The sequence below is a fragment of the Rattus norvegicus genome, chromosome 7 (genome assembly GCF_021556685.1).
Source record: "Rattus norvegicus strain SHRSP/BbbUtx chromosome 7, alternate assembly SHRSP_T2T, whole genome shotgun sequence".
NCBI classification, from domain to species: domain Eukaryota; kingdom Metazoa; phylum Chordata; class Mammalia; order Rodentia; family Muridae; genus Rattus; species Rattus norvegicus.
The window spans coordinates 39,155,001-39,175,064 of NC_141540.1; the positions used below are offsets into that span (position 1 = coordinate 39,155,001).

Below are 20,064 nucleotides of genomic sequence, written 5' to 3' on the forward strand. Positions count from 1 at the left end.
TTATGATTCAAAACAGCAGCAAAATTACAGTTATGGGGTAGCAAGAGAAATAATTTTATGTTTGGGGGTCACCACCACATGAGAAACATATTAAAGGGTCACAGCATTAGGAAGGTTTGGAACCACTGTTATAGAGAAAATTTGTAACCCTGGCTCTACAAGAGAGCACTGTCTTCTTAGAGAAGCAAGATAGGTGTGTACTTAGGTTTTTAAACTTTGTGCAGTCACACGTGTGATTATGTTTGTATGTATGTGCATGTTTGTGTGTGCATATATGTGTATGTTTGTATGTGTATGTGTGTGTATAAATATGTTTGTGTGTGTGTGTGTTAGTGGTCAGAAAACTACCTAGGGTGTCGGTCCTCACCTTACACCTTGTTTGCTGCTGCACACGCTCCTGGGGACTCTCTTGTCTCTGCCTCCCACCCACCTCAGGAAAGCTGGAATTACAGATTATGCTATTGCCTTTGGCTTTTCCTAAGTTAGGGGATCTGGATCCCCTAACTTATGTGGTCATACTTCACATGCTGCCTGGTCATAACTTTCTGCTATTGCAAACTGTCCCTTACTTGTCCACCAAAGCCAAGTCCTTTTCTCTGTGCTTCTTGTACTTATACTGTGGTTGTCTGCTGAAGCAAAAGTGTGAGACAGCATAGCATGTTTTTGAACACGCTACTTCTGTGTCCGTAGTACAAGACAGGCCAGCCTTGTAACTAGTAAAGAAAAAAAGTTGTTTTCTTTAAAAGACAGATACATTTGCTCTTTTAATGGCTCTAGAAACACCATTGGAGGATGCTATCCTTTTCACTCCCTATTTCTCCTAGAGTAGATGCAGCCTTGCAACCTCAAAGGGATTTCGTTCGAAAGTCTTACTGTTTACAGGGGTTTACATTGGCCATGTAGGACAGAGTCTAGGCCTGGCCTATCTTATGAAAGCAGAGCTTGCAGTTTGTTTCCAAAGAGGGTCACATCAGCTCTTTTATTTGCTGGGAGAATTTGTTTCTTAATCTCAGAGTTAGAAGGCTAATGGGCAGTCAGACCCCACTATGAAAATATGCAAGTAAAAATACATAAGAAAATGGGTTTTGCTGTTGGTTTTTAATTTAAGACAGGGCAGCTATGTAGCTGCACTTAATGGGTTCGTCGATTCATTAAAAGTTTTTTTTTAATATTTGTTGGTAACTTTTAAAAAATACAGTGAGTACAAAGGGCCAGAGAACAATCTTTCCCATAAGTTTTCCACCCTCCATATTTTCGACGTTATCTGGCACTTTAATTTAAAGTTAACCCACAACCTGACATGACGGTGCCAACCTTCGAGCTCACCTGAAAAGGATTAGCTGAAAACCCTTGGCTGGACACAGCCAGGACGTCTCATCCCTACAGCGAGGGTCTTCCTTCTTCCCATATCCAAGGTTCCCATACGTCAGATCTAGACATTACCGACTGTCACGGCCCTGGTTCAACATCTTCTACCCCTTACCCTCACTTCCTTGGAGTTCTACTAGAGACAGGGGTTGTTTTTAAATGATGGTAGATTTTAACTATTTTGTTTAAAAAAAAAAAAAGAGCTCAGGTTTCCCATTGGCTTGCATTAAGAGAGCACACGGGGAACTGCTTAATTGGGCGGTTTGCACGATGCCTGCTTAATTTTATTTATTTATTTATTTATTTTCCAGAAACTAAGCCATTATAAGAAATTGTATAACCGCCTGCGACAGGTCTCCTAGAAAACACCCGGGAGGATCAACTCTGAAGACACAAGCAACGTGTATTGGCTGGTCTTATGTCTACTTGTTATACGGTAGAATTACCTGACAGGAGGGGACCTCGATTTAGAAAAAGCCTAAATAAGATCCAGCTGTAGGGCATTTTCTTAATTAGTGATTGATCGGGGAGGGCCCAGCTATGGTGACTCATGCCATCCCTGGGCTGGTGGTCCTGGGTTCTACAAAAAAGCAGGCTGACCCAAGCCATGAGGAGCAAGCCAGTAAGCAGCACTCCTCTGGGGCCTCTGCCTCAGCTCCTGCCTCCAGGTTGTGGAGTGCCCTGCTCGGAGTTCCTGTCCTGACTTCCTTCGATGACAGTTTTGGGGAAATATAGGACAAATAAGCCCTTTCTTCCTCAACTTGCTTTTGGTCATGGTCTTTTATTACAGCAATAGGAAGCCTAACTATAACTCACTTCACGTGACACTCGACACCAAGAGAACTTAAGTTGCCATGACATTTATGGAGGAAAGACTGTTGGAAGGAGGTCCATTAGGAAGGCTCAGTTTATTAAGAACAAACTATACTCTATTAATCTGTTAGCGGGGAAAAAAAAAATCAGAACAGAGTGAAGCTCTCTGTAGGTCTGGACCTGAATCAACACTTGGTCAAACATCGCTCAGATTTTCACTCATGAAACTGGTTCAAACAGGACGGGATGAAAAGTCACATGGATTCAAAATCAGCAGGACATCTGAAGTCAAAGGACGTGAGAGAGATGAAAGGTAATACAACTAATTAAACGAAAGTGTCCTGTGGGGCCCGGCGGGCGGTGAGTATTTGGTTTAGAATTATTTAACATCTTCATTAGTGGCTGAGAAGGGGATGGATGTAATATATTAATAATATGTATAAAGCGAGCGGTGCGGTGTGGGGACCAGCAGTGGAGACGGGAAAGTGTAAAAGGGAATGTGATAGGCAAAGAGAAGAGCAGAATACAATCCATCAAAGAATAATGGGAGAGTACAATGAACGCCTCCATGTATTTGATGCTCAGTCCCCTGAGGAAATACCCCTCATAGGAGGCCCAGTGCAGGCAAGGGGAACTTGGGATGCAACAGGGAACTGGGCACTACTAAAGGTCAGCAAGGCCTCAGGATGGAGGTGGGAAACTTTCAGAGAGCCATGCTCTCTTCTGAGAGAGAAAGACTTGCTTCTGTCACCTGGGCACTAACTCCGAAACGAGGCTGACACGGCCAGTGGTGGAGCTACCAAGGCTCTCCCCCAACTTAGTCTTGGCTACTGAACCTGAACGTAGCCCCTAAAATCCGGTCTGAGTGACCAGAATGCTGAGACCAGAGAACACGGTTCTTAACCCTGCTTCTAACACGCCCTCTGCACAAGACTCAGTTTGAACACTGGATTTTTGGTGATTTCAGCCATCCTGGTCCATCTGGGACCTTTTTTGCTCTCCTTGTCTTGAAGAAGACGCCTGGCCGTTCCTGGGGCTCATTCTTTTCTCTTACCTCACCCTGAGATGCCCCTCTCCCTCTCCATCTCCCATGAGATTAAGCTCCCTTCTGGTTGGGGGACAGATGGGACAGACAGTTACAGTCTAATCCTGAGAAAAGCCTGCATTATCTTTAAGACTTTCCTCTCTTTCAGAGAGGCTTTTAGCAATAATATTATGTGGTTTAACACTTGTTCAATTTCGGTCATTTAAGGTAGAGTAGTGGTTAAAACTGCAAATTCTTGATCCAGATATCTGGGTTCAAATTTCTTATCTACATTTTGGTTTTGAGGTAAAACTTCTATGCCTGTAAAACGTAGTATTATGAAGCTTAGATGAACAGACTCTGAGTTCAAGATACAAGGGCCTGATAAAGATTGGCTGTCACTATTCAACGCTTAGTCCATGCTGGCATTCTTTCTAGCTTTTTTTTCTTTACCCGTTATGAGTGTCTCACTCTTTTTTTATAACAAAGAATCTCACTTCCTCATTCCGAAACATTCTCAGTGTGACAGTGCAAGTCCATGTGGATCTATATTGTGCCTACCCAACACACAATCTTTGCTCAACAAACATCCTCAGAATGAACTCAATGCTAGGCCTATAGGAGCTACTCGAAAACAAACAAACAAAAAGCTGTGTTAAAGTTCATTCTCCTTCTGAAGGCAAGGTTCTTGAAAGGGTCCATTGGGTCCTGTCTATGAGAAACCAAAGCACCCATTGAGAAGTCATGAAGGATAAGAATGAGAGGAACACAGAAGAGAATAATGTAAGTATAAGACCTCTAAGAGCAGAGCCATCGCTTGACAAGGTTGTTGAACTCTGCCCTACAGTGATAAACACATTGTGAGGAATAGTGACGACTAGGGCCACAGAGGCTGAACATGATGCATGTCTTTCGTCCAGCACTCTGGAGGCAGAAGCAGTTGGGTCTCTGAGTTCGAGGCCAGCCTACTCTACATACTGGTGGTTGCTGCATGAAGAATATTCGCTCTTCTGTCTTATTTAGTCTAGGTGTTTCTTGTCCCTCTAAGGTGAGCTGACAGGTCATTTCCATCAATCAATCCACCCATCAAAGACTTAACCAACCACACTGATTGCATTAGCTACCACGCATTGGGCTTAAATAAACAAGACACACTAAGGACTAAGACTCTGTGCATAACCATGCTTTGAGTTTTTGTACTTCCAGGTTCTGCTTTGGGGTGTGTGTGTGTGTGTGTGTGTGTGTGTGTGTGTGTGTGTGTGTGTGTAAAATCTCTTGTATTGCTATGAGTGTTCTCATAGAAAAGAGTCTTAGGACTGACGTCCAGAGAGGGGTTAACTCATTTGTGTATTGCATGTGGTGTCCATGGAGTTCATGCCACCATACAGCAGATGCTCCATAACTTCCTGTAGGAAGCGTTGACCGCAGCCCAGAATCTCAGAGCCTCAGGTGGCGCCTGCTCCCTTTCCACTGCCCAGCACACAGGAAGCATTTGGTGCAGAGGTGCTGTGGGCCGGTGCCTTCAAGAAAAGCTCTCAGTGGCTTCTCTGCCTCAACTGTTGGGTCTTCCATGCAAACCAGACATGCGGACCGACAGTGCAAACCAGAAAGTTTCACGTTCGTGGGATAATGAAAGGCAGCAGCCCTTCACGGAGAGAGTGCAGGAAGTCTCTGCTACACCAGGCAGCATACCATTCCCTGACAACCAGACTTGACATTCCTTTCTGAGTCACACACATTTAATGTAAATGTTTCGGTTTCAACATACAGTCTTTCTCCAAACACAGAAGGGCGATCCATGGAGAAGTGTTGAAGGCAAATCTGGGTCTTGGCTTCTTTGAGCCTTACCTTTCTCTCTTGGTGACCCTACTTTTTAAACCACAGTATCACGGTTTAGAAGGTACAGGAAGGCATAATACAGGAAGCCAGGGTGTTATGACTGCTTCACCCTCTCCTTAAGACACCTACAAAGCCACTGCCCAGACTGCTATACAAGAACTTGACTGAATTTCCATCTAACTGCATCACATGATACTCCTTTAATATGTATAATCTGTTTTTATGTATCCATAAAACAAATTTAATAAAAAACTAATCTCCCAAAGGGTACATCCAGATAATTCTATTTACATAAAACCCTAGAAGCGACAAGACTTTAGAAATGGAGAACATGTTAGTGGTTGTGGGGCTCAGAGCTGGTGGGAGGAGGAGGCGGTAGGTGGAGCTATAAAAGGGCAGCCTGGGGAGGCTGTGGTAATGAGCATTCTAGATCTTGACCTTTGACATCATTCACAGGGCTTGAGATCTTCAGCTCTGTTTTACAAGGTGGCACAATCAGAGGAAAACAGAAGGAAAGTTTTATGTGTCGTTTTCTTATCAAACAATAAAAAAAATAAGAGAGAAGTTGGAAGACACATACTTTCTGGCTCCAAAACATACTAAAAAAAAAAAAAAAGCATGGACATTATGGTATTAACGTGGCAGACAGATAGACACACAGGGCAGTAGGACAGGAAGGAGACCTTAGGATATAAGTCCAAGGGGTTTTCAGTGAGGGTGTTATAGCCACTGATCCAGGGAGAGAGTGTTCAAGGAAATCTGTCTGCAGAATACCCGTCTGCAGAAGGGCGACTGAACCTCTTTACTGCATCTACAAAAATTGACTCCAGTGTGTAAGTTGTGCATAGATGAGTTAAAACTCGAAGAAGAAAATGGAAGTTTGAAAGGCAGTCATGTCTTGGGCCTGACTCCCAAAGCACAAGAAACAAAAGAAAAAATAGGCAAACTGGATGTCATTGAAATTAAAAGTTCTATGTATCAAAGAACATGACTAGTCCAGGGATATATCTTAACGTAGAGTGCTTGTCTAGTGTGTGTGAGGCTGTGGGTTTGAGATCTAGTAGTACACACAGACACACACATACATACACATAGACACAGGCATATACATGGACACACACACACATAGACACAGAAACACACATATACGCATATATACACATACAAATATACATACTTAATACATACTACACACATATACACACATACTTTATATACATACACATATGCACACATATACACAAACACACATATGCACACAAACACATAAACACATGCTCACACATCTATATATATGCATATGCACATACACACACATACACACAAACACATATACACACATAAACACATACATACACATATACTTACATACATATATACACACATACAGACCTATACACACATACACACAAACACACATAAACACACATACTTATACCCATTCACATATACATATATACATATATACACACATACAGATATACACATACATATTCACACAAACACATACACACATATGCAAACATACATATATACATGCACACACAAACATACATATACACACAAATACACATATATACACATATACACACATATACACATACTTTACATACATACACATATGCACACATTTATACAAACACACATATATACACATACACCATATATATACACATACACACATATACACATATATATATACATATACAGATATACACATAAATACACATACACACATACACATGCATACATACATATATACATACACACATAGATACACACACATACAGACATATACACACAAACACACATACACAAACACATATACACACACATAGACACACACATGACCTCAACAGAGTTGGGAGGTAACCTACAGAATGGGAAATACTTTCAAATGTTGTATCTGGTTAAACCCTAGAATATACTTCTTGTGCCCAAAGGAAGAAAACAAGTTAACCAATCAAATCAATGGGAAAGGAGTTTAGTAGAAGACATCGGCTGGTGAGCAGAAAAGGAGTCACAATGCACACAGAGAAGACAGCCAAAGTCCTGTGAGGTTACAGTTCACATCTGTGAGTACAGTAATGACCAAAAAGCAAAAAAAGGAAAACGCTCAAGAGGATGCGAGAGACAGAAACCCTCGAGCCCTGTTAGTAGAACCCTCAGCTAGACAGAGAGCCATGGAAGACTGGATGGTGGTGCTTAATAAAAAGAATTACAGTGTGCTCCAGGAGTCTTAACTTTGTAGTGTTGACCAAAAGAATTAAACAGGTGGCTTTAAGAGGCAGCTCTAGGGGTTGGGGATTTAGCTCAGTGGTAGAGCGCTTGCCTAGCAATCGCAAGGCCCTGGGTTCGGTCCCCAGCTCCGAAAAAAAGAAAAAAAAAAAAAAAGAGGCAGCTCTACGCCTGTGTTTCTAACTGTACTTATCCTATTGCTTAAGTGATGAGAGCACACCAAGAGCCCCTGGCTGGAGGAATGGATACATAAAATGTGTTATACACACATGCTGGAATATTATCCAACCGTTAAAAGGAAAGAATGTCTACTAATTCGTGCCACAACACGGTGAGCTGGTGGGCTCAATGATAGTGAAGTAAGCTGGTCACAAGAGGCAAAGAGAAGACAGAGTAAGGGTTTACAGGAGCCTGGGGGCGGGGGTGGGGGCGGGGTCGGAGTTACTGAATGAGTGTAGAGTTTCGGTTTGGCTCGCTGTAAAGTATTGCAGTGACTGGCCGTGCACGCGGCGTGAAGGGATACTTACATTACGGAGGTGCACACTAAAAACAGTGAAGATGGTAAATCTCACGGTCCCTGCCGTTTACCAAAACTGAAAACCACCACCGCCAAGCTTAATTAAAAGCAAAAGGCTTCTCTCTTCTCCATCCAAGCTCCTGTCACTGTGTCTCAGTTTTTGCAAACCACGGAGAGGAGAGAAGCAGCCCCACACTTAATTAAGCCTCAGAGACGCAAAGGATGGAGATATTGGCACACCAAGGTTCACTAATGCTTTAATTAACTTCGTAATCCATTTGGATTCACAGGCCCTGAGCCTGTTACTTAATTCACCTAAAGTTACTATCAACTTTTCAGGAATGATTAAAAATGTGTCCCTTATTCGTATTGACACTTGACCTTAAGTAGCTGCAGATGGCTAAGTCGGAGCCCCAGACTGGCCACAGAATAGAGAACTGGGCCCTTTGAGTTCCTTCCAGTGCTGAGCTTAATTTGTCTGCTTCTGACAGAGTCGGAAGAGCATGAGGGAGGGAACCTGTCCACTCCGTGTGCGTGACACCACATGTAAACACTTAAGGAACTTCTGCCAACTGAAGGGAACCACCACGGAACTAAACAGAGTCACACATGTCCTGCTCGGAAAAACTCACATGGTCTCAGGCCTTCTTTTTGTATACGACTGATATCTAGACGGTGGTAATTAACTATAACTGTGAAGAAAAAGCAAGAGAATTTTCCAGGAAATTTTCATGGGGAAAAAAAAAATCACCACTTTTGAGAGGCACAAGGGAAGGAGATGCACACATCCTGTAGCCGTTCTATCTTGGCATTCATTAATGATGGGTTCGATCAACTCCATAAATCGAACAAAAAGATAAGCAAGGTCGGCTTGCGTATTTTGCATAGGCCCCTACCCACACGCGTAGCGCCGGCCATTAGTGAAGTCATAGTATCTGGTTGGAACCGAGGTCACCTCAGTTGTACGCTACACTTTCCCCAATGAGCCACAAAGTCACCTTCTATGGGAACAGCGTCATTTTTCACAATTACAGAGTTTTAATTTCCTTTATGCGAATGTGAAGCCTTTGATGTATTGAGCCGATTATGTGAAACTTGGTTAAAAATGAACCCCCCAAAAAGTGTGTATTGGGGGGGAGAAGCTGGGGTCATAGATGGGGAATTTTAGAAAGGAAACCCAAAGTCATGGGATTTGTTGTTGTCATCAAAGGGGGGCGTTTTGTCTTTCCATGATCAACACAAAAGTTGAGTCTGACCTGCAAAGCCGGGTCGGTTCTGTTTCTCTTGCTCTCCTTGACTCTTCCTCCTCCTGAGTCCTTGGGTGGTTTCTCCACAGCAACGTGACAGAGCTCCTGCATTGGAGGAGAACACCCCTTCAACATCAAAGGGAGACAGGCAGGAAGGGGTGGGGTGGTGTGCACACAGGCACTCGATTCTGGTAGACAGATGGTCATGGTACTTTGAATGCCACTTTACCTGATTCCTCTCATAATCCGACGGTTCGCAGGGGGTGAAGGGATGGATGCATCTTTTGTCCCGTTTACACCAAGCACAGCCAGTTTCAATACATGCTGGGCATCTGGCGACATGGAAAAACCAACTTAGTTTCTATATCTTTCAGGGGATTATTCACACTCCAGAAATTTCCCTCGGGGGTGCTACAGGTTGAGAACATACAGGAGTGATGCTACTAATAATAATAAAATCTTCAACCAGCCCAGGATGGACAAAGAGAGGAAGGATGGCCCTTTGAGGTTGGGAAGATAGTAAGGTTTTATGCCCTTCTCTGGAAAGCCCTGTAAGTTGACGGGTTGTCATCACGCTCAACGGAGGTGTTGCCATGGAGACCCGAAGCTAGGGTCACCCGCTGGTCTGTTGATAACAGGAACCCACTGAAGCTGATTCTGAACACGGGAGCTATTTGTTCACCCTCAGGTGAGCCTCTGTAAAGACGGGTCTTTCTCTCCCGACTGCCACTCAGCGGAGCAGCAAAGCCCTCACTCTCTGGAGCAGCTGTGCTGCCAACTCCTTGGTATGAGACAAAAAGCATCCCCTGGCAGGCGGAGAGGAGGGGCACCACTGTTTGCTTTACAAACCAATGAAGGGAGAGTTGGGCCTGCTAATCAAGTGGGGCATCGTGCGTGGGTGATTGCGCAGGGCTTGAGAATGCCCTCCATGCATAAAGAACGATCAGAGATCAGGCTGAGACCGTATCCCTAGAAGAAAGATTGGGTCTGGTCTGGAGAGCTAGCTGAGGATGCCTCAAGAAAACTTAGCAGGAAGTGATGAGAAGCCACAAACAGGGAGTCCTCCTGGGCCGGATTCATATATGCTTATATATTCCTAATCTACAGAAAGTAGTTTCCTGAGGTCAGAAAACAGATTACGTTTCAGGGAGGGAGCCTCTCCCCAAAGCAGGTCCCTGAATAGGTGCACTTCAGGCTGTTGGATCTGGCTATAATTTACCCAGCAGTGGGACCCTGGGGTATGTCCTTTCCTTCTACCTGGACTCTAAAGCAGAGGGATCTACAGAGAGACATCTTTAAACTTTCTTCACATCCCTAAGTTCTACTTCGTTCCCTCTTCCTTTTTCCTGTTTGCTGGGTCAGAGGCTCCCAATATCAAGCGTCCTGTTTTTCTTCCCTAAATCCATTCTGCTTCTTAGACGTTGCCAACTCTCGGCTTGTGAGACCTTCCAATGCACCTCTTTGGTAGAGATAACCTGACACGGTCTGACTTCACGTTTCCTATAGTGATTTCCGGACCAGTTTGGAAGCTGTTCTGTTGTCCGATCACACCCCAGAATGAATAACTCGTCTCTGGTAACACAGCCTGCATGTGTCCACCATCCCAACTTCAGAGGACAGGCCTCTGAAAAGACTATTTCCCCCATCTTCTCTCTCCTTTAGGAGGGAGTTGGAGTCCAAATTCAAAGGGTTCATCGCTGAATGTGGCCAATAGTAGTAAATGGAAGACACAGGGCTAGGGTTGCTAAGTGGTAGATATGCTTAGCATGCTCAAGGCCCACAAGTCCGGTTCCCTAACACCACAGAAAGCGAGCAAAATGAATACGCCATTTTGGTGAAGTAGACTTCAACTTGCCCTCACACACGGGTCTCACTGCTCTGGCCAAACTCCCAAAGCCATTTGCATTATGGGAGAGTTTAGAGGGATTCCTTACTGATCCTTCCTGCAGGGACCCTCCAGGTTTGGGGAAAATACCTTTCCCTGTTGATAGGGACACCTTGGCGCATGCTCTCCTCAGCCGCTCCAGTTTCCTCGTTAGGCCTTGAATGAGCGAGCACGGTTTATTACCTCCGTGACTCTCCCAGCTCCAGTTAGGCCATGCTCCAAAAGGCACTTTGGAAAGTTCTAGTCCACAAAAGAGTTCTTTAGGAAATGGAGGCGTAAACCAAATAAATTCCCAAGCAATGAGAAGATTGAAATGCCAGAGCCAATCTTACTCTCTCACTGACGCGCAGTTGGTGAAGTTGAATCTTTCCGATACGCTCCAAGATGGAAAGGTGAAGGTGGCGTTGACGACAAAGACATCTGAAGGAGGAGAAAGGGGGGAAAGTCACTCATGGAGGGTTCCCGCCACAGTCAGGCTGGAGACACAAAAGAAGGAAGAAATATTCCTGCCTCTTCTACGCAGAGGGTACGGGTGTGCCAGCTGTTCGCCAACATTTCAATCAGTGTGTGGCTCCTTCCCCACGGGCTGTTCATGTCAGGCAGCCACGGTGCACAGCATAAGCCTCCAAACAGACTGAGGCCGATGCTAGCTCCAAGGCTCCCACAGATAATCACCAGGAAAAGTCATTTTACAGCCCATTTACATCCCGAGCTCTCGCTGGGATCACTACCTCAGCTTGTAATTGGCCAAGGCATGAGAATAAAACAAGTCACCGAGCAAGAAGTGCTGAGAACATGAGTGCCAGCATGCAGGAAAAGAAAATCTGCACCTTCAGAAAAGTCCACACTCGGTAAATATTTACCTAAGAAACCCTAAATGTGACACCCTGGGGGTGAGAGGCCCGGAGATCTCCTTGGAGTCAGCTGCTGTCAAATGAAGATTTGCTGGTTTGCTTCCGAAAACCTTATGCGTTGGTTAGGAAACTCCAAAAGAATAAAATAGGGGGTAAAAAAACCTATGCTAAGTCAGCAGTGGAGAAAAGCGGCTAAACCTCTATGCTGGATCCAAGGCTTAAACCTGCCATGGATCAGGATCACAAAGACTTTGGGGAAATCTCAACACCAGAGCTGTAGTCCAAGCCACGATGACTCAACAGACCTGAGGCTGGTCTCAGAACCTGTATATTGTAATGCCCCTCCCAACGTAATGAGCACAGAGACAAGCCTTTGGGTACCATGGTCCACAGCCACACCATTGTGACCCTGTTAGGTCCAAGCAAGGACCAGCACTAATACAGAGGAAATAATATCTCCTTACTCGTGGGAATTCATGAGGACTGTTAAATGGAAGTCTTGACGTTGTGAGAAGTCGGCCTGACTTTGTAGACATCCCTAAGTTCCTTGTATTATGGGAGAGTTTAGAGGGATTCCTTACTGACCCTTCCTTCAGGGACCCTCCAGGTCTGGAGAAAATACCTTTCCCTGTTGATAGGGACACCTTGGCGCATGCCCTCCTCATACTTTATTAGTGTGCTGTTCACAAACTCTAAGGATCCTCGCATGGAGATGTCTCTCTCCAGCACAAGGGCTTCTTCCTCTGATGGCTAGGATTCCACGCGGCATTCTGCTCACGTGAAGTGGACTTATGTGAAGTGATAATCTTTTGTTCTAAAGACAAGGAGGTCTGGAGGGCTGACACGACCTCTCGGCAGGGGCACCTGAACAGACACTTGATGCATGTTAGTGAGGCGAACACATGGCCACTTAGCGCTGAGGGACTCCCAGGGAAAATACATTTCCATAGAATTGACAAGTGCCCAGGGAGGGTGTCAAGGAAGTCAGACTTTACCGAGTACCAACCGTGCAAAACACATTGGAAATTTCACAGGGAAATGAATATTCACGACCTTTCCTCTGGAAGCACTTACAGTTCTAGAAGAGGTAAAAAGCCAAGGTGAAGGAGACACAGAAGTCAAGGGAGCACCATGTGAGTAGTTTGGACTCCATGTAGAATTTAGGTGCAAGATAGGGGTGCCTCTGGGGAACCAAAGGTGTGGCAGGAGGACTAACAAGGGTGTATGGGACCTTTCTCCACTGTTTCAAAGTTAAGGAAAACAAGACTGACAGTAGAAGAAAAGCCAGCTAAAATAGGCCAGGAAAGTAGACATGATGGATCATGTCTGGAAATACATTCATACATGCATACATACATACATACATACATACATACATACATACATACATATAGTTCTAACACACAGGAGGCTGAAGCAGGAGATTTGCTACGTAGTGAAACAGTGCCCCATGAGCATATGCATGTGCACACACACACACACACACACACACACACACACAAAGAGAGAGGGGGGGGAGAGAGAGAGAGAGAGTGCATAAATTAAGTTTTTGTCAATGGCTTCAGACAGCTGAGCACAAGGAGTGGACAACTGAACTTGTGTGCATCCAAGGGAAGAAAACGGATGCACTCTTAAAGTATCCAGATCCAATGATTGCAAGGGACATTTTTAGCTCGTGACCCTGGTTTTGTGCATCCAGTTCCCTCTTGAGGGAAGAAGGCTCCTCTTGAGTGCTCTAGGCTTGACGTTTGGTATACCCTCTAAGTTTCTATTTGGGAATTCAATACTGAATGTGATAATATTATAAGGTGAGCCTTTGGGAAGATGTTAAATCGTGAGGACTTCCTCCTTGTCAATGGGATTGGTGTCCTTATAAGGATGGTTGGGCATCATCTCTGAAGCAGAGAGAGAGCCATCACCGTACACTGAATCATTTGATGCCCTCATCTGGGATCCCGAGCCTCTGGAACTACAAGCAGTAAGTTTCTGTCTATCTTTACGACACCCGGTATTAACTCCGTTGCTCACAAGCAACTCAAACAGCTCCAGTGTGATCATGCCGCACATTCCAGGAGGCATCCACCATCGCCTTAACTCTCCCAAGTCTTTTCCATATTAACAGTCTCATAAATCCTCTTTTGAGCCTCCTGGACATCCCTAGACCGCTTCAGATCCATTTACCTCTAATTTCCGCTCTCACTCTCTCTTGTCTAAACCACTTCGATGGCTTTTCTATTAGACACTCCTTAGGAACCAAGTGTTTCAGTTCATCCTTTTCCCTTCTTTCCTCTCCATTCATTGCCATCTACCTGTCCATCCTCTCCCTAAAAATTTACTGATTAGAAATGGACACACTGGGCTAGACACAATTCTACACACGGCATGTTGTTTCCTAGCTCCCTTAGTGTCCAGGGCCCCTTGGCCCTACCCCACTTGCCTTACTCATAGAGAACCTTTCTTTAGCTCTTCAACCCAAGCCCCTTCCACTCTTCTGTCTAGCACACAAGCTGGTCTCTGGTTGCATCAGTTTCTCCCTTTTCTCCAGCTTATCTCTGTGCATCCCCCATTCTTGTAAGATTGATATCACTTACCCAGAAAGAGATCCTTGCCCACCCCAGGTGTGGTAGCTTGAATGAAAATGGCCCCATAGGCTCATAGGGATGGCGCTATTGAGAAGTGTGGTCTTGTTGGAGTAGGTGTGGCTTTGTTGGAGAAAGTGTGTCCCTGGGCTGGGATATGAGGTCTCGTAAGCTCCAGCCTGGCCTAGTGTGGCTCACTGTCTCTTCCTGCTGCCTGTGGATCCAGATGTAGAACTCTCTGCTCCATCTCCAGCACCGTGTCTGCCTGGATACTGCCGGGCTTCCCACCATGATGACAATGGACTAAACCTCTGAGACTGTAGCCCAGCCCCAATTAGATGTTTTCCCTATAAGAGTTGTCATGGTCATGGTGTCTCTTCACAGCAAGAAAACCCAAACTAAGACATAAAGGTGCCTTTATGGTTATAGGTACCCAATAATACTACATTATAACCCGACATTTATATACTACACACACACCAACATGTGTACTCTACGGTGTAACCATAATAGGTTATAAGGATTCTGAAGCAAGGGTCAGCTTAATCTGTTTACACCTTCATATTCCGGGAACCTAGCACAATCCTTTGTACCCAGATGTTCATACTTCCTGTATGAATGAATGAATGAATGAATGAATGAATGAATGAATGAATGAAATGAACTTGGAATGCTATCTTATCTCACCTAACGCATCACTGCTTTTCTGAACTCTGAACCATCTCACCCACCTGGAAAGAATCAGCCCAAAGGTTTCTTGCTTTCCCAAGCTCTCCCAGCCAACATCTCCTCTCCTATCTCTCTCCAGTCATATCAGAGAGTGAGGGGCTGGGGTAGATTCAGGAGCTAGGGCAGTAAGGAAGACTCAGGTGGGAACCAGGGGTAGAGTAAAGAGACAGGAAGGGAACTATCCCAAGCCCCAGGAACTGAAGTTGGGAGAGGATCTTGCTTCTTGACTTTATAACAATTGCCCAGAGGAATCCACATACTGTTGCTGGGTCTGCTAGGGATGTTGCAGGCACAGGTCCGGTTCATCTGGCTTCTCCCTTGGCAAAGCAGCTTGCCCGTGTCTGCGTTCTTCACCACGCACTCCGAGTGTCTCGCAGAGACGCTTCCCACAATGGTCACTGTGGTCTGTGCAGAGGGGAAGACACAATCATGCGGTTGGTCTGTATCATCAACATCCCTCCTAAAGCCTTATGGGAAGTCACCTTTGGACCTGTGTGGTTCTTTGAACAAAAATGGCCCCGTAGGCTCATAGAACTGGCACTATTAGAAGGTGTGGCCTTGTTGGAGGAAGTGCTTTATTAGGGGGTTGGCTTTTAGGCCTCAGAAGTTCAAGTCAGGCCTAATGTGGCTCACCATCTCTTCCTGCTCATTACCATGATAACGATGAAACTCTGAAACTGTAAGCCAGCACCAATTAACTGGTTTCCTTATAAAGAGTTGTCATGGTCATGGTGTCTCTTCACAGCAAATAGAAACCCTAACTAAGACAGTCTGCCAGGGAAAGGGGAGTTTCTTTAGGGAGCTGATATAAAAACAGAGATGGTTTTGCTGGCTGTTTGATTTGTTCATCTGTGAATTGCATATTCCAAGTTTTTGACCACATTTCTACTCTATACTTTTTTCTTATCAATTTCGAAGAGCTCTCTGTATCACGTAGATATTAATCCTTATCTGTCATATTCCTGACACACACTCTCTCATCATCTACCACTGGTTTTTCCTTTTGTTTCCATAATCTCGCACCCTTACACGGCGTCTCTTCATGTAATCAGATACAGGGGCTCTTGTTTTGACTATTAAATGCATCCTAAACTCTAGCTTACAGACGAGGATTAAATAGTACCATCCTCTTTACTGTTTTGTTTTTTAAACTTACATTTTCAGCCCATCTGGAATTTATTTGTGTATATATAGTGTGGGATAGAAGTCCAATTTTATTTTTATCCAGATGGCTAATTAGCTATATCCTCGCCATTTTCTAAACAACAAAACTCTCTCCTTCTCCCATTGAACCAAGGTATCACTTTTACTTCAGAAAATGTTTTAGATTTATATATTTCATTTGCATGAATGTATTTCCTTCACATATATATACATATATATATATGTATGTGTGTGTGTGTGTGTGTGTGTGTGTATGTGTGTCTGTATGTGCCTGTATCCTGGAGGTTGGGAAGGCAGCATCCCCTTAAACTGGAGCTATGAATAGCTATGAGCTGCCAAGTGTGTGCTGAGAACCAAACCAGGATCCCCTCTAAGAGCAACGAGTACGCTTAACCTCCTAATCTCCCCATCCCTCAAGATACCTGTCTTAGGGTTTGCTGTAAAGAGACGCCCAGACTCTTATAAAGGGAAACATTTAATCGGGGGCTGGCTTACAGGTTCAGAGGTTTAGTCCCCTATTGTCCTAGCAAGAAGCATGGCAGTGTGCAGGCAGACATGGTTCTAGGGAAGGAGCTGAGAGTTCTACTTCTCGATCCACAGGCAGCAGCAGGGGACTGTCTACCACACTGGGCATAGCTGGCACAGACACATTACCTCAAAGCCCGCCTCCCCAGTGGCACAATTCCTCCAACAAGGACACACTCCCTATGGCCAAGCATCCAAACACAAGCGTCCATGAGGACCACTCCTATTCAAGCCACCACAATGTCCTTTTTGCAATGTATGGCAATATATTTGTAATCTACTTCTATCCCACGGTCACTAAGTTTTTACTACTTTAAATAGCTAATAAGGCAAGTGCCTCCTTATTTATCTTTATTTTCATAGGAATTCCTAGACATGTTTTTTGAGATTCACAATTATCTCATCCAAAAGAGGTTGAGGTGACGGTGTATCTAACTGAAACAGTAAAAGTACAGTCATTTCAGTGAAACATATGTCTCTACATTATAAAGCATTCACATCCAAACATGGGATTTTATTTTCATTTGCATGACTCTGATCCATGACTTATTTAAGAGGCTGCTCCTTGATCTTCTGGGTGGTACCCTTGCCACCTCTTTATTACTTCCTATGAATGCCATCAGATAATAGCTCAATCTACTTTTAAAATTAGCTATGTTTTACTGTGTGGCTAAGCCCATGATGAGATTCACAGGAAGAGGCTTTTCTGAGTGTTTGTGTATGTGTAGAGGTGTAGTGCGTGTGTAGGAGGAACAAAAAGAAAGTCTTGAAGTTCCAAACTCCTGAAGCAGATTTCTCCAAGTGAAACATCTAAAACGAAACCAAACCAAACCAAAAAACAAGGCAGCTAGTTCTCCCATTGAGAAAGGGAGTTAAAGGGTTAAAGGCTAGCAGATCAGTTGATATCAGGGAGGGAACCTGATGGGTTAGAAGTGGGAAGCTGGAGTGGAGGACCAGGTAACCCTTTCACCTGTGATGGAGAACAGTGGCCTGGGCCACCTGGGGGGCCTTCGTTCTCATCTTCCTGACCTCTGCTCAGACTTCCTAGATGGCCACCTATGTCTTCTCTGCTGTCTCTCCTGGTGCCCCCTAACAGCTTGCTGAATCTATACCCCAATCTTTCAATTAAAAAAAAAAGTGTTTCCAGTCCATGGAATCAAGCTGTGGGAAGCAGGTTCTGTCAGCCCGAGATCACCTGACCTGAAGTCCAACCATCTATATGAGACGCTTCCTACCACTCGGTGACACTGTGTATTGGAGGCAAGGCCTTACATGCTAGGCAAGCACTTTCCAACTCATCTGCATAAGCAACCCAGCTGGCCTCAGTCTGTGATCCTCCTGCCTCAGCCTTCTGAGGAGCTGGCTTAACAGTCATGTACCACCATAAGCTCTACAAGATGGGAGCACGGGAATGAACTCTAAATTGTCCTGCTAGTTCGTCTTCAGGGACCTGCAGTCTCGTTCATACTGGCTTCTTTACCCCAGGATACTCTGTCACACATGCTGGTGCAGAACGACATATTCCTTATTTGTGTGTATCTTACTCTGAATTCCTTCATCAGTGGGGTTTCTAAACCCTGTTTTCCTCAGCTCTTTAATTATTCCCCATTTCCTTGTAGTTCTCACACATAATTTTTACATAAATGTAACCATTCTGCTTATTTAGTCTATAAATAAACAATAAGCCCCTAAACATGGCCAAATGCTGTTCAAGGCACCAAATAGCCAATTAGCTAAACAGCTACAGTACTTGTCCTTTGAGAGTTTACAGACTGACAGACAGACATCCCAGTAGAGTCAAGCGGGAGGGTCACATGGCATCAAGAGATCGTCAAGAGATGACAGAAGCCTGGGCTGTAGTAGCACAGTGAAATAGAAAGAATCGGACCAATTCGAGGGACAGTCCAGAGGTCGGATGAACAGGATTGGAGGGAGGGATGTGAATGTGAGGATTCTGGTGAAGAGAATGATGGATGGAGGCACCAGGAGTAGTATATGCTGACACGGGACTTGCTGAAGGGGTAGGGTATCTCTCAAGGTCAAGATTCTTGTATGGCATCAAAAGGATATATCAAGATAGGCCCGAAGGTCAGAGGATCGATACCGGCTAGACACAAAAGAAATCTGATAAAAGAAAAAAAAAAAGAAATCTGAATGTATGGATGATATATGAAGCCGTGGAAATGGATAAGTGGATAAGATTGTACAGACAAAGAGTAAAAAGAATGAGTCCGGGGTTGGGGATTTAGCTCAGTGGTAGAGCACTTGCCTAGCAAGTGCAAGGTCCTGGGTTCGGTCCCCAGCTCCGAAAAAAAGAAAAAGAAAAAAAAAAAAAAAAAAGAATGAGTCCAAACCGGGATGTATAGATGGTATATATGTAGATATGTAGATAAGTGGATATGCCCCATATGTATATGTGTATATATGTGCATATGTTGATATGTGTACATGTATATATGTAGATGTAGATATGTCCCATGTGTATGAATGTGTGTTATAATATATCATTTATTGTATATGATATATATTTTTTTTAGTTAACAAGATGTGATGTGACATAGGGAGAAGTGGAGAGGTTATGTGTTGGCTTGAATGAGAATGGCACCCTTAGGCTCATATATTTGAATACTTGTTACCAACTGGTAGGACATTTTGGGAGGGATTAGAAGGTATGGCCTTAGTAGAGGAGGTGTGTCACTGGGGGTGGGCTTTGAGGATTCAAAAGGCTTACAGCATTCCGAGTTTTCTCTCTCTGTCTACTTGCGGATTAACATGTGAACTGTAAGCCTTTACTCCACCATCAGGGAGAAAAGCTAAACCCCTGAAAACTCTAAGCCCAATTAAATGGTTTATTTACAAGTTGTCCTGGCCATGGCTTTTTGTCACAACAGTAGAAGAGTGACTAAGACAGGGTGTGTTATGCAAAGGACCGGAAGAGGGAATCAGGACTGGACAGGTGATCAGGGGTCAACAGTGCTTGCTCCACAATCATAAGGACCAGAGTTTGGACTCCAGCACACACACAAAAGGCTGGGCATCCCTGCAAATGCCTATAACCTCAGCTGCAAGCCTAGTGGACCCACAGGATCATTTACTGGCTTCTAGCCTAAACCAAAAACCAATGTGAGTCCCAAGTTCAGGGAAAACCTGTCTCAAAGGAGACAGAAGAGCTAGAAGAGGAAACCTGCTGCCCTGTATAGGCCTCTGGGTATAGCCACATATAAGCAAGCAAATATTAATTGATTAATTAATCAATCAACTTTAAAAGACTACTGTCAATCA

General features: G+C 44.3%; 1 protein-coding gene and 1 long non-coding RNA gene across 5 annotated transcripts in view; one reads left to right on the forward strand and one right to left on the reverse strand.

Moving 5' to 3' along the window:
* The window catches only part of LOC134479861 (uncharacterized), a 31,798-nt gene extending 26,154 nt beyond the window's left edge, over positions 1-5,644 (forward strand). The window contains exon 3 of the long non-coding RNA XR_015625256.1: positions 1,680-5,644. This is a non-coding gene — a long non-coding RNA (uncharacterized LOC134479861). The remainder of the gene's footprint in view (positions 1-1,679) is intronic.
* Positions 1-20,064, reverse strand: part of Plxnc1 (plexin C1) — a 153,787-nt gene that overhangs the window by 64,723 nt on the left and 69,000 nt on the right. For all 4 annotated transcript variants that reach the window (XM_087557870.1, XM_087557871.1, NM_001426988.1 and 1 more), the window contains 4 exon segments: positions 15,354-15,498; positions 11,264-11,351; positions 9,276-9,378; positions 9,056-9,151 (listed from right to left, as the gene is read on the reverse strand). In XM_087557870.1, the coding sequence (XP_087413996.1) occupies positions 9,056-9,151; positions 9,276-9,378; positions 11,264-11,351; positions 15,354-15,498 (432 nt within the window).